This window comes from Nerophis ophidion, linkage group LG05, assembly GCF_033978795.1.
Source record: "Nerophis ophidion isolate RoL-2023_Sa linkage group LG05, RoL_Noph_v1.0, whole genome shotgun sequence".
Taxonomy (NCBI): Eukaryota; Metazoa; Chordata; class Actinopteri; order Syngnathiformes; family Syngnathidae; genus Nerophis; species Nerophis ophidion.
In genome coordinates this window covers 68030373-68046018 of record NC_084615.1, presented here as the reverse complement: position 1 = coordinate 68046018, position 15646 = coordinate 68030373, and the positions used below count along the sequence as shown (strand labels likewise).

Here is a 15646-nt window from a genome sequence, read left to right as displayed (position 1 = left end):
AACAGAATCGGTGACAAAGGGCAACCTTGGCGGAGTCCAACCCTCACTCGAAACGTGTCCGACTTACTGCCGGCAATGCGGACCAAGCTCTGACACTGATCATACAGGGAGCCGACAGCTACAATCAGACAGTCCGATACCCCATACTCTCTGAGCACTCCCCACAGGACTTCCTGCCTGTCCTACCCGGTTGAATGCCTTCTCCAAGTCCACAAAGCACATGTAGACTGGTTGGTCAAACTCCCATGCACCCTCAAGGACCCTGCAAGACTATAGAACTGGTCCACAGTTCCACGACCTGGACGAAAACCACACTGTTCCTCCTGAATCCGAGGTTTGACTATCCTCCTCTCCAGTACACCTGAATAGACCTTACCGGGAAGGCTGAGGAGTGTGATCCCACGATAGTTGGAACATACCCTCTGGTTCCCTTTCTTAAAGAGAGGAACCACCACCCCGGTCTGCCAATCCAGAGGTACCGCCTCCGATGTCCACGCGATGTTGCACTGTCTTGTCAACCAAGACAGCCCCACAGCATCCAGAGCCTTAAGGAACTCTGTGCGGATCTCAACTACCCCCGGGCATTTCCCCCGAGGAATAGAAGATTAAAATAAAATAAAAAATCGGTCTTAGCCTGGGCCCTGGAGTGGGGGTGCAGACTGAGGCCAAGGGAAAAAAAAAAAAAACACAACAACTCATAGCCATAGTACACATCCCTCTTCCATGTGTGTAAGAGGGAAACATCAAACATCAAAGAACACAGAGGACATTAAAGACATTAAAGCAGCAGATACAACCAGACACTTCTACATACAGCTATGAATAAAAAGTTAAATAAACATATACACTGTGGTGGCCTCTGCGGTGTTCCACGCCATTGTCCGCTGGGGAGGAGGGAGGATGGCCAGAGACAGAAGCAGACCCAACAAAGCAACCAAGACAGCCGACTCCGCTCTCGGCCAATGTCCAGTCCGCATGGATGAGCGAGGATACTTCCAAGGTGACTGAGATGTCCGACACCTGCTCACCCAGTCGACACACCGCAAAGCCTCTCCGTCCCAGCGCTCAGTGCTAGCTCCGCAGCCCTGAGCGGATGGATGGATGGATATTAAGAATTACTTCTATCTTTAATTATGATCATGATTTATGGTTATGTTAGGCCAGCAGAGAAGGCCCTGCTGGCCCTGAAGGCACACCACTGCATGCTCCCCATTGGCCGGACGATGTGGTCAACATAGACGTAGCTTTTGTCTCATTATGCCAACAACATCCAAAACAAAACAGGACACATCTAATCCGCCCAAACTCAAAACAAGTGAGGCGGAGCGCTTGGGTTAATAGTGAGGCTTTAAAACCTGGTTTTAAACATTTACTAGCGTCTTGACCCGTAAAAAAAAACATTTCCGGGATTTTGCGATGTCAAACATCTTACCGATCGTTGCAATATTTCTTTACCGCATGCATTTTCCCTGATGAGTTTCGCCAATTGCCGCCAATCGTATTTATCATTAAGTAGCACTCAAACATTCACGTCAAATGTCTAAGAGATCAAACATTACCCTGCATCGGCTCCCGCACATCCGCACTTCCTTGTTTACATTGATTGATTGAGTGATGTTCACGTGTAATTATATCACCACTATAGAACCCACTCAACATTTCTCCAATGTTCTCAACGAAAGCGGGGGTGCTCTACGGCGGTGAGATAATAAACGAAAGTTTTATGATTGACAAGTTCTTGTCCAGAACTGAGCAGGCAGCGGAAATAAGGCTTATTTTGATCGTGATTTTTAAGCAAATGGGCACACTTGTGTGAATTTGTCACATGTGCAAAAATGCTGTAGTAGGTCTCTGTTAACTGGTGTTAGTGTGAAGATACACTTTATGAATGAAGAATACATTGCAAATGACCTTAGTATGTAGGCATATGTGCAAAAGTGATGACCCTGAACCATTTTTACAGTACATCTATACTATAGGGCAGTGGTTCACAAATGGAGGTACGCGTACCCCTGGGGGTACTTGAAGGTATGCCAAGGGGTACATGAGATTTTTTTATTAAATATTCTGAAAATAACAACAATTCATAAATCCTTTATAAATATATTTATTGAATAAAACTTCAACAAAATATGAATGTAAGTTCATATACTGTGAAAAGAAATGCAACAATGCAATATTCAGTGTTGACAGCTGGATTTTTTGTGGACATGTTCCATAAATATTGATGTTAAAGATTTCTTTTTTTCTGAAGAAATGTTTAGAATTAAGTTGATTTCTATTGCAATCCCCAAAGAGGGCACTTTAAGTTGATGATTACTTCTTTGTGTAGAAATCTTTATTTAATATTGAATCACTTATTTTTCAACAAGTTTTAGTTATTTGTATATCTTTTTTTTCCAAATAGTTCAAGAAAGACCACTACAAATGAGCGAAATTGTGCACTGTTATACAATTTAATAAATGAGAAACTGATGACATAGTGCTGTATTTTACTTCTTTATCTCTTTTTTCAACCAAAAATGCTATGCTCTAATTAGGGGGTACTTGAATTAAAAAAATGTTCACAGGGGGTACATCACTGAAAAAAGGTTGAGAACCACTGCTACAGAGTAGTCCGTGTACAGTTGGTATAAAAAGTTTCATTTCTATAGCAATGTCCCTTGAGAGAGAATAAAGGAACAACCGGATTGATTTTCTGCAGCTTTCAGTTTTTTTCTGCGATTTTATTGCATCAAATACAAAAAAAAACATGGTAAAAATTAAATCAGATTTCTTGAAAATGGCCTCCAAGATCTCAGGGAGGACTGGTATATTGCTGTCAATATTTAAAAATGTGCTGTGCATTTGAATTTGAATTGCAAATTAAACAATTTTTGTTAAATGTGTTTAGATCTTCTTTTGGTAAAAGTTGGAAAGCAGACTGAAAGCATTAATAACACATGTGTAAAGTTCTAAACTGAGGCACCGTTATTCGAGAAACACAACTTTTACGGCAACGAAATGAAAAGGCAACCTCGAATTCAGTAATCGTGGGCCGAAAATATCACAAAAAAAGCGGCGAAATCTCGGGCAGAGACGAGTAAATGCTATTTCTTGCTTAGTAATTTTGACGATCAGTCACTTCATTTCTGTTTGACTATTGTTTAGAACTGTACATGCAAGATTGCTTTATTCTCCTCAGTTGATGACATTAAAAGCATCTTACCTGCCTTTCACTTTCCTGCTTCCTGCATCTTGGGGTAGCTACCACTGCAGCCATGCGAGTTTGTGACAGTAATGTAGGTATATGCACTTATATTATATAGTAAATGTTAAAAGCCTACTGAAATGAGATTTTCTTATTTAAACGGGGGTAGCATGTCCATTCTATGTGTCATACTTGATCATTTTGCGATATTGCCATATTTTTACTGAAAGGATTTAGTATAGAACATCGACGATAAAGTTCGCAACTTTTGGTCGCTAATAGAAAAGCCCTGCCTTTACCGGAAGTATGTGCGCGTGACGTCACGAGTTGCAGGGCTCTACACATATTCACATTGTTTATAATGGGAGCCACCAGCAGTAAGATCAATTCGGACCGAGAAAGCGACAATTTCCCCATTAATTTGAGCGAGGATGAAAGATTTGTGAATTAGGATATTGATAGTGAAGGACTAGAAAGAAAAAAAAAAAACGACGGCTCCGGGCAGCGGCAAAGTGAGAGTTTCAGATGTAATGAGACACATTTACTAGGATAATTCTGGAAGATCCCTTAGCTGCTTATTGTTTTAATAGTGTTTTAGTGAGATTTTAAAGATTGTAAAGACATACCTCGAGGTCAGATGGCTGCGGTGAACACGCAGTGTCTCAGAGAGAAGCCGAGGAGCCAAGCTCACAGCTGCCTTTTTTGACAGCTGCTGCAGGACGACGAATAATCCACTGATGTCTCCGGTATAATATATATATCACAATTTCCCCATCCAAAAACATGCGGGTTGACGTAGAGAAAACATGTTCGCTTGACCGCTCTGCTTCACAACAAACAAAGAAAAATCGGCTGTGTTCCGGTGCTGAAGACAGCTGCAATCCACCGCCTTCCACCAGCAGCATTGTTTTTTATAGTCTCCGTTATTAAATGAACACATTGCAAAAGATTCAGCAACACAGATGTCCAAAATACTGTGTAATTATGTGATTAAAGCAGATGACTTTTAGCTGTAAGTGGTGCAGCGCTAATATTTCCTAACAGTCCGTGACGTCACGCGTAAACGTCAACATTTCGCGACGTTTTCAACAAGAAACTCGCGGGAAATGAAAAAAATTGCAATTTAGTCAACTAAAAAGGCCGTATTGGCATGTGTTGCAATGTTAGTATTTCATCATTGATGTATAAACTATCAGACTGCGTGGTCGGTAGTAGTGGGTTTCAGTAGGCCTTTAAAGTTAAGTAGCAAAATGATTAATTTTGGTTGAAAGAATCTCAATCTGATCCAAAAAAACAAACGCCGTTGTCTTTTTTTCACCGTTTAACAAAACATTGTACGGTTGTCCATAATCTTTCGCAACACATGCATATATATGCATCAAATGAGTACTCAAGAGGTATATTCTTGACAAAATGTATCTTGAAGTAACTTAAATTGGCGATTTAGGAAAAGAGGTGTCCCTGCTTGACCCGACACATGAATGTGAGGCAATGAAATGAGAACAAGGTGGACTTGATTGGATCTCATTGTGCCTCACGGGTCATATGGCGCTCTCTGAGAGCTCATTGTGAGGCCGGGGACTGAAGAACAGCGCCTGTGGCATCAGCACATGGACCTTCTTGAAGTATTATTGATTCCCATGTGAGATTAACAGAGGTCTACATGCACATGCACACACAAGATTGATTTACAAAGATCCTTAGCCGCTGTAATATATTTGGATAGCCTCAATTTGCAATTATTTTTATTGGGATTTCCCACTTAAAATAAACGTCCAATATGTACGTCATGGAAATTTGAATTACACATAGTGATGATGTGGAATGAATAAAGCTTTTCTTTGGATCTAAACCATGTGAGCATTTAACCCATACAAGACACAACTATTTAAAAGCCGTATTCATTAAATGGCTCTTAGGTCCAATGTGTGGATCATTTGTTCATCCAACGCACACAGAACGATGGACAACTCTGTCCGTCTCCTTGCAGGGCTGGATCCATCAAGAACTGTACTCAATGTGCTGTTAAGGTGATGAGGCATGCAAGCCCTAAGCACAACTGATTGTTAGGTGAACAGGCTTCAAAGATGGCTGCAAAATGAGCCACTTTGGGGCCAAAGAAAGTTGCGAGAGTCTTAAATAAAGGTAAACATACATGTGTGCTGGTGTTGTCCCGACACCAATATGTTGGTACCGAAAATTATTTTGATACTTTGCGGTACTTTTCTAAATAAAAGCTACCACTAAAAATGCATTTTTGGCTTTATTTTATAAAAAATGTTACGGTACATTAAACATATGTTTCGTATGGCACGTTCGTCCTTAAATAAAATAGTAAACATACAAGACAACTTGTATTTTAGTAGTAAGTAAGCAAACAAAAGCTCCTAATTTAGCTGCTGACATGTGCAATAACATATTGTGTCATTTTCCATTCTATTTTTTTGTTAAAATTATCAAGGACAAGTGGTAGAAAATGAATTATCAATCAATCAATCAATCAATGTTTACTTATATAGCCCTAAATCACGAGTGTCTCAAAGGGCTGCACAAACCACTACGACATCCTCGGTAGGCCCACATAAGGGCAAGGAAAACTCACACCCAGTGGGACGTCGGTGACAATGATGCCTATGAGAACCTTGGAGAGGAGGAAAGCAATGGATGTCGAGCGGGTCTAACATGATACTGTGAAAGTTCAATCCATAATGGATCCAACACAGTCGCGAGAGTCCAGTCCAAAGCGGATCCAACACAGCAGCGAGAGTCCCGTTCTCAGCGGAGCCAGCAGGAAACCATCCCAAGCGGAGGCGGATCAGCAGCGCATAGATGTCCCCAGCCGATACACAGGCAAGCAGTACATGGCCACCGGATCGGACAGGACCCCCTCCACAAGGGAGAGTGGGACATAGGAGAAAAAGAAAAGAAACGGCAGATCAACTGGTCTAAAAAGGGAGTCTATTTAAAGGCTAGAGTATACAAAATGAGTTTTAAGGTGAGACTTAAATGCTTCTACTGGGGTGGCATCTCGAACTGTTACCGGGAGGGCATTCCAGAGTACTGGAGCCCGAACGGAAAACGCTCTATAGCCCGCAGACTTTTTTTGGGCTTTGGGAATCACTAATAAGCCGGAGTCCTTTGAACGCAGATTTCTTGCCGGGACATATGGTACAATACAATCGGCAAGATAGGATGGAGCTAGACCGTGTAGTATTTTATACGTAAGTAGTAAAACCTTAAAGTCACATCTTAAGTGCACAGGAAGCCAGTGCAGGTGAGCCAGTACAGGCGTAATGTGATCAAACTTTCTTGTTCTTGTCAAAAGTCTAGCAGCCGCATTTTGTACCAACTGTAATCTTTTAATGCTAGACATGGGGAGACCCGAAAATAATACGTTACAGTAATCGAGGCGAGACGTAACAAACGCATGGATAATGATCTCAGCGTCTTTAGTGGACAGAATGGAGCGAATTTTAGCGATATTACGGAGATGAAAGAAGGCCGTTTTAGTAACGCTTTTAATGTGTGCCTCAAAGGAGAGAGTTGGGTCGAATATAATTGTCACAATCCGTGACTCGGATCGTTAATGGTTTTGCCCTATTTATGTCTTTGTTCATGTCTCGTTTCTGGACTCTGCCGATCCTTGTTTGAGCACTTCCTTGTTTGTGTTAGTCACCATGGCAACGTATTGTGTTCCTCCTCACGGGCTCCTGTCACACACCTGTTTCTAATAATTATTTGTGTATTCAAGCCCACCTGGTTCCTTAGTTCGTCCTCGGTCCATTACTTGCTTTTCGCAACAAGTCACGTTTTGTATCCTTGTGCCCTCGATTAGTTTGTGCTAAGTTCCGCCTTAGCTTCACGTGCGTGTGGCACGTCGTTTAATGTTTTCTGTTTCCTGATACGTTTTTAGCATTAGCTTTCCGTGCATTGGCACGCGCTTTGTTTTTCCCCTTTTTGCACTAGTGTTCTTTTGTTTTATTATATTAAAACTTATTCTTACCTGCAATCCTGCTGACTGGTAGTGTGTGCATCCACGAAGTGGCAACTCCGCGCAACAAGTGCGCCGAACGCGTGACAATAATACCCAGATTCTTTACCGTGCCGCATTGTTTAATTATTTGTTTGTCAAATGTTAGAGTTGTATTATTAAATAGAGGTCGGTGTCTAGCAGGACCGATAATCAGCATTTCCGTTTTTTTGGCGTTGAGTTGCAAAAAGTTAGCGGACATCCATTGTTTAATTTAATTAAGACACGCCTCCAGCTGACTACAATCCGGCGTGTTGAATCTACTTGTTCATGTACTGTTAATATCTGCTCACTTTATCCTTTAACATGATCTTCATACACTTCTGTTAAGATGTAATAATCACTTATTATTCTATTGTTTGATACTTTACATTAGTTTTGGATGATACCACAAATTTGGGTATCAATCCGATACCAAGTCGTTACAGGATCATACATAGGTCATATTCAAAGTCCTCATGTGTCCAGGGACATATTTCCTGAGTTTATAAACATTATATATATATTTTTAAAAGGGAACATTATCACCAGACCTATGTAAGCGTCAATATATACCTCGATGTTGCAGAAAAAAGACCATATGTTTTTTTTAACCGATTTCCGAACTCTAAAAGGGTGAATTTGTCACGCTTCGCGGCGCACTTGCTGCGCGGAGTTGCCACTTCGTGGATGCACACACGACCAGTCAGCAGGATTGCAGGTAGGAACAAGTTTTAATATAATAAAAACAAACGAACAATGGTGCAAAAAGGGGAAACTCCTTTTTGCACCACGGAAAGCTAATGCTAAAACGTAGCAAGAAACAGAAAACATTAAACGATGTGCCACACGCACGTGAAGCTAAGGCGGAACTTAGCACAAAATAATCTATGATCCCAAATACAAACCGTGACGTGTTGCGAAAAGCAAACAATGGACCGAGGACGAACTAAGGAATCAGGTGGGCTTAAATACACAAATAATTATTAGAAACAGGTGTGTGACAGGAGCCCGTACGGAGGAACACAATACGTTGCCATGGTGACTAACACAAACAAGGAAGTGCTCGAACAAGGATCGGCAGAGTCCAGAAACAAAACATGAACAAAGACATATAAAAAGGGCAAAACCATAAACGATCCGAGTCACGGATCGTGACAGAATTTGGCGATTTAAACGCCTTTCAATTGATAGCCTGTCGAGCGATGACCTTTCACCCGTGACGTCACAACATGAAGCAATCCGCCATTTTCTCAATCTTATTACACGCACCAAGTCAAATCAGCGCTGTTTTTTTCCGATATCCACACAAGAATGTGTGGATATCCTGCGACACTCAAAGCAGATTCATTTCCAACGATAAAGTCAACGAAATCTGCAATATTGGAAAATAGACCACCACTGAATCTGCCCGAGTGCGAGCTATTCAGGGATGACGGCAGTCTCTTCCCGCAGACGAGCGAGGTAAACCCCCTGGATATGATTTATGCCACTTCTTTTTCTGTCTCATTTTGTCCACCAAACGTATAAGGTTGTGCATGAATGCACAAAGGTGAGTTTTGTTGATGTTATTGACTTATGTGGAGTGTGCTAATCAGACATATTTGGTCATGGCATGACTGCAAGCTAATCGAAGCTAACATGCTATTTAGGCTAGCTGTATGTACATATTGCATCATTATGCCTCATTTGTAGCTATATTTGCATCCAGCTTCTCCCTCCACCCACATTTAATGCCAAACAAACACATACCAATTGTTGGTTAGAAGGCGATCGCCGAATTCGTCCTCACTTCCACTGTCGTGATATGGCTCAATAGCTTCAGTTTCTTCTTCAATTTCCTTTTGGCTACCTGCCTCCACACGCCAACCATCCGTTTCAATACATGCGTAATCTGTTGAATCGCGTACGCCGCTGAAATTCGAGTGTGAATCCGAGCTAATAACGCTATACCTTTCTGTGCTATCCGCCATGTTTGTTTCTGTGTGATCACGCTGTGACGTCACAGGATAATGGACGGGTGGATATAACGACGGTTAAAATCAGGCACTTTGAAGCCGTTTTCTGGATATTGCGTGATGGGTAAAATTTTGAGAAAAACTTCGAAAAATAAAATAAGCCACTGGGAACTGATTTTTAACGGTTTTAACCCTTCAGAAATTGTGATAATGTTCCCCTTTAAAAACGAAAGAAGATGTTGTGATGCCAAAAAATATCGATGTAATCGTGATAGTATCGACTAGATACGCGATTGTGCTTTTCAGAGGCGGTATAGTACCAAATATGATTCATTAGTACCGTGGTACTGTACTAATACTGTTACACCGTACAACCCTAATGTGTATTCTGTAAATATATGTACTTTGAAATTATTTTTGCTCGTTAAATTATAATTATCGTCAATAAAATGGATTTTGTGTTAATATTTCCGTATGAGTTGGTCTTTGTTGGACCTTTTGGAACGGATTACAAAAACAGAGGTGCCAGTGTAATATTAACCTTCCTCTTGTGTTAGCTTTCTGTTACCATCTCTTATGTTAACGGGTCGGTTTTGACCCATGTCTTAAATCAGCTGTAAAATACACTAAAAACAATGATCTATCATCCAATTTGTTTCTCATCTCTCAGTTACCTCGTTAGGCTTCCTTATCCTTGAAAATATTGGTTTTAATATTTTTGGTTTGGGCCATTGGGCCTTTTTTTTGTCAGTATACCCCTCGATTTAAATTTTTAAAAATGGTAAAACGAACCTCAAGAGAATCATATAAATAAAAAAAAGGTTGTTGTGTTACCTAACTATTACTAAGGGGTATTAGAACACATCTCTTAAATAAATGTGTTTTATTTATTTTTTCATTTTAAGAATTTTAACTATAGTAACATCTATGGTGTTACGGGTCAATTTTGACCCATACATATTTACTTAAAGAAAAAGGCTAAAAAGTATTTTTTTCAGCAACAGAAATCCAACATCAAACAAACAACAACCAACAACCAATCAAGCAAATGAAACCAAGAGGAATAGATTACTAGTTCCAAAACTAATACAAAAACAAAATCAGAGTGGCAAAAAGTGACACTTTTAGTGTCCGTCTTTTGTTTGTTTTTGTACAGGATAACAAGGTAAAATGAGAATCCACTAAAGCTGACATGATTGGGAGAGGAGCTGGATGTCAGTGTGTTCAGTTTTGGCTCTTATCATTGCTTTATCATCTTATTTTTATAACTGGGTCGAAACTGACCCTAACAACACCAAGGGCATAATTTCTACCAGAGCATTTTATAATTTAGTGAAAAAAATTAAAATGTTTTATTTTGTTGACAAAGAGGTTCCTGACAAAGTCAAAAAGCTTTGATGCAAAAAAATAAATGTATGTGGTGTTTTTATGCATTTAAAAACTAAAACGAGTCGGTGCCGAACCTAACACAAGACGAAGGTTAATCTGACCTAAACTCTTACAGTGCAGTAAAGAGTGCGATCTGTGCTTGCACGTTATGGAGCGGCGGTGCATGGGTGCAAAGATCTTTTGAAATGAACAGACAACACAAGTCTATTTTTGACATTCTCCCATCTAGATGTATCACAGCTGTTTTGAATGAGGAGATGCAATAGACGATCATATGTTTTGCCCCGGAAAAGTGCAGTGGTACAACTTAATAGTTCAATGATGCAACCTACCCTTAAAATGACATATGCATCCAATTTCTCCCACAAGTGTTTTTAAACAGATCCAGACCTAAAGTCGCCTCGATGCATCACTGAATGAAAACAGGTTATATCTGCATCGTGTAAAAAAAAAACCTAAAATGCAGCCACGGACTGTAACAATGTTAAGTTTTTTTTTTTTTTTATTTGAAGTATTTAAACGTGTTGCCAGTTCTCATCTTATGCAGTCACAGCTGCAGGGGCAATGTGTACAAACTCTCTGGAGCGCTCAGCACCCTCTGCTTGCTTGCCCCTCTCATTGGCTGAACCTCGCCCGTGATGTCATCGGTGCACATTATAAGGGCTCTGACAAATAGCCTGAGAGACACATGAGAAGCAAAGCCGCTCAACTGAGGGGCAGAGTGAGTGAGACACCGGGAGAATAAGAAATAGCCGTTAGGAAGAAAGACATGTGAGTTGTGACTAAAACAACTTGAACCGTGACTTTTCTGTCGGGAGGCAGGAAGGAAGGAAGCCACCTGTGGAGGTTTGTGTTTTATATTTGCTTAACTTGTTTTATGCTGACTGAAGCGCCGCCGAATTGGATTGACGCTTTTTTTTTGGCGTCAGTTTGTTCAGCGGGTGTAATTCAACTACCAGCAGACATGTGGGTGTCCTTAGTAGTTAGTACTTGTTTGGTTTTAAGGTTTTGCTTCTTGCACATACTGCTTCAAATAAAAATGCTGGTCTTAATTTGCATATGTTTGTTTGTTTTTTTCAGATGGAAAGCCCAACTCCTCCGCTGTATCTCAATACGAGCACAGTGATGTTCAACTCTTCATCAGAGCCAACCAAAAACCAGGAGGGTTTCAGCGAGGCGACCATGATTCTGCTGGGCATGATCATGTCGTTGCTCATCCTGTGTATCGTTTTTGGCAACATCCTGGTCATAACCGCAATCGCCCGCTTCCAGCGTCTCCAGAACGTTACCAACTGTTTCATCACCTCCCTGGCTTGCGCCGACCTGGTAATGGGCCTCATCGTGGTCCCCTTTGGTGCCTTTTATATCATCTTCAAGACCTGGCACTTTGGTAGTTTTTGGTGCGAGTTTTGGACGGCGACCGATGTTCTCTGTGTGACCGCCAGCATCGAGACCTTGTGCGTCATCGCCATTGATCGTTACTTGGCCATCACTTCGCCCTTCCGCTACCAGACCATGCTGACAAAATGCAAAGCTCGCATTGTGGTGGTGCTGGTGTGGGTGATCGCCGCCTTGATATCCTTCCTGCCCATCCACATGAAGTGGTGGATCTCCGATGACAAAGAAGCGAGGGAGTGCATCGAGGACAGCAGCTGTTGCGAGTTCTACACCAACATGGCCTATGCCATCACCTCCTCGATCATCTCCTTCTACATCCCCTTGGTCATCATGGTGTTTGTCTACAGCCGTGTTTTTCAGGAGGCCAAGCGGCAACTCAAAAAGATCGACCAAAGCGTGGGACGGTTTCACAACAGCGACAACCTGAAATCTCTGGAGGCTAACAACGGGCGCGGGCAGAAGAAAGTAAAATTCTGCCTACGGGAGCACAAAGCTTTGAAAACTTTGGGCATCATCATGGGGATCTTCACCTTATCCTGGCTGCCCTTCTTTCTGCTCAACGTGGTGGTGGCCATATGGAAAGTTGAAGACATTGACCTAACATTTAGGATTCTCAACTGGATAGGGTACGCAAACTCAGCCTTCAATCCGCTCATTTACTGCCGGAGCCCCGAGTTTAGAAACGCCTTCAAGGAAATCCTCTGCTTCAAACGGAACCACGTCTCCAAAGCGGGGCCTGTCAATGGATACATCTATAACCGACACAGCTGGCAGAGTGAACAGCAGGGGCGGAGTAAACGCAACTCGGAAGACAGCGACCCCGACGAGGGCTGTCTGGGGAAATCAGCGTGTGTCGGCAGTGTTGAGGACAGAGTGGTGGACTCCAACGGGAACTGCAGCAAAGACCTCACCAGTGTATCAGCTGTACTTTAAACAATGACACTTTTTTTGCCAAGAGGGCAACTTTTATGTTTACACTGCTGTCATGAACCTATCGACTTTGGCAGGTAAGGCCAGTGCAGCGGCATAGTAAGAGTCATGGCATGCCACACGTTACAGAAATACTGCACATTTTACTCGTTCACTTTGTGCATAACCGACCTACCTCACCGCATCTCCAATGTGGGCTTGCCTTTCAGTAACACAATAGCACAGATGCTGCTCATTTAAAAAACAAATGGATCTTAAAACCTTTATGTGTTAAATCGGAATCCATGGTGCTCAGTTTGAAGCGAGACATTCCAAAACCATTCCGCAATAGTCCAGCTATCCTATATTTGAATCGCTAAACAAGAGGTTTGGCATCATTCCCCTTTGCTGGATTATGAGGCCCTCGCTCGGCTGATCTCCCTTTTACAGCCTGCTTCATGGGAGGTTGTGTAGCAGATAGCGCCACTGATAAATAACACTTATCTACGTCTCACTGGCGCAAGCAACGCCCGGGGGGTAAATTCTGTTGGCTGCATGATAAAAGCCTGCACATTTGTTGAGCAATGAACAATCCCATTACCAGGACTAGTAAGGTTAATGTTTTTAAATTATTCTAAGCAGCACAAGTTGAAGGTGTCTTTATTGCATTCAGCGCACTGGTTCATTTGAATGTAAGACATGTTTGTTCCTGAAATGTTTGAATGTATTGTTTACAACGTGTGTTTATGCACATACCGTAAGGCTGAGAATAGTCGAGACGAAATATTTGGCGTGTGTTTAGGATGAATCATATCAAAGAGAAGAGGAAAGAAATGCACCTTTATCATTGTGATGTTTTCCAGACGTCGTTTTTCCTTAAATGGACGTTCCGCGCTATCATGAAACGATCCAGAGGAGTGTCAGGCACAGTATTCCTGACTCGCTGTGTCTGTCTATCAGGAAGTGACCCAATCCAGCTTAGCCCAGCCCAATAAACATGAGTAAATCCATTATCCCTTGTGTCAAGCTACAGACTCTCCTCCCTTAAAACAACACTGCCATACAAAGTTCTCAGTTTGAAAGTCGGCAGTCCCGAAAGAGCCGGTGTGGACAAGTTTATAGGGACTGCATCTCACACGCTTGGCCTAGAATTGCTGACTGATAATAGAGTTGCATGCTTTGAACACAATCAGTGTTAGTGACCTGTGTTCTTGTGGACGCAGCCTGGTCTGGTCCAATGACGCCATCAAAGCTTTGAACTTTGTATCTTTATGCACTGTCACTCAGCATGGCAAAACGTAGGAAATTGACACAGGTCAATGTTTGGGAAGTGGAAAATAAGCTTTCCTCTCATAGTAGTTTAACGCTCCCTGGGTTTCTTTTTCATGGATTTATTACAAAGTAAATGCAACGGTTGACTGTCGTAAAAAAAAAAAAAAAGGTTCTCCAGATGTATTTTCACTGTGCAGAGTAAGAAAAAAAAGAAGAAAACAGGATTTGATTCCTGCCCAACATTTTTATTTATTTACATACGCCATGCAAAACAATTTTGTCTCCGTTTTGTCTTTGTCACTGTGGGTTTCACTGTCACGTTTCAGGTTTGTACAAAACAGCTGTCATTCCTTGAATGGATTTTTTTAAACCGATTTATTTGGCATGGTCAATTTGTCTTGTCGCCGATGTGCTGTTGCTGTTTCTTTTTAAAATAATGATCTGATTGGTCTTATTAATGCGGGTCTTTGAACTATACTCCTTTTTCTCTCCTGGCATCTCAGTTCTGGTAACCTCCATGTGCGCATAAAACAGTCATTTAAAAGACAAGACATCTAGACGACATTCCAAGACTTGAGAAAGTTAAATGGATGGATTACGGTTTCATTGGATGTATCATGTCAAAAGAGATTAATTGGTTCTCAAGTGCATATTAAAAGTGCATACATTTGTATTCAAGACACATTATAAATGACTAAGGGGTTAAATTATCAATTTGTACCTATATATTATTATAATTTTGGTTTTGGACTTTTGTGTTCATGTTTGCAAAGACTGGGACAAGGCTGATTGTTGTGGCTACTTGGTGTGTGTAATTGTTACTAAATATGCTAAAGGTTCTGTGTGAAAAGTGGTCTCTCTTGCAGTTGAATGTTTACTCAATGTTTTTTGGTTCGCACAAGTTTGTTGCGGTAAATACAGTAACTCTGTTGCATCATGTGGTGTCCTGTGATATATTTATAAACATCTGGAGTCATTGTGTTGAAATAAATTATTTACCTGTTGCATGAACTGTCCTCTTTTTATGAGCACTCAATTGCACCACAGTAAAGTTGTCATGTTTAATTTTATTGGATGCATTAAACAATTATGCTTATTCTATTCCCAGATGTCTCAATTAATAAGAAATACATTTGTGTTACAGTATATCAGTATCTTGTGATTTCGAGTAGCTTATTTAAGGGTAAAATAATATTATGATTAAATGCTCAGTGTTTAATTACTTAATTCTAGACGTTTATAATAACAAATTACCACAAAATAGCATAAAAACAAGGCTATGTAAATGCTTGTACGTACAAGAAAATCCTTAATATTGTTACGGTAGCTAGAATAGTGATGCAACCTCCACTAGAAAAATATACTGAAATATGAGATGCAGATGAACAACATACTGTATTTCCTTGTATTGCCGCCGGGTATATAATATGCGCCTGCCTAGAATTACTGGCGGGTCAAACTCGTTTCGCAAAATAATTAGCGCATGCTTAGCATTACCGAAGGCTCAGGATTAACACCGGG

At 41.1% G+C, this 15646-nt stretch overlaps 1 protein-coding gene across 1 annotated transcript; it reads left to right on the top strand.

Moving 5' to 3' along the window:
• The first annotated feature begins 11242 nt into the window (after positions 1-11242).
• adrb2a (adrenoceptor beta 2, surface a) lies at positions 11243-15130 on the top strand. Its single transcript, XM_061901863.1, has 2 exons — positions 11243-11392; positions 11627-15130. Exon 2 carries the CDS (start codon positions 11627-11629, stop codon positions 12875-12877), a length of 1251 nt encoding a protein of 416 aa, XP_061757847.1. The 5' UTR covers positions 11243-11392; the 3' UTR covers positions 12878-15130.
• The last annotated feature ends 516 nt before the right edge of the window (positions 15131-15646 follow it).

Excerpts from the sequence above, each read along its gene's own strand:
- adrb2a (XM_061901863.1), top strand. The coding sequence starts at position 11,627 with ATGGAAAGCCCAACTCCTCCGCTGTATCTCAATACGAGCACAGTGATG.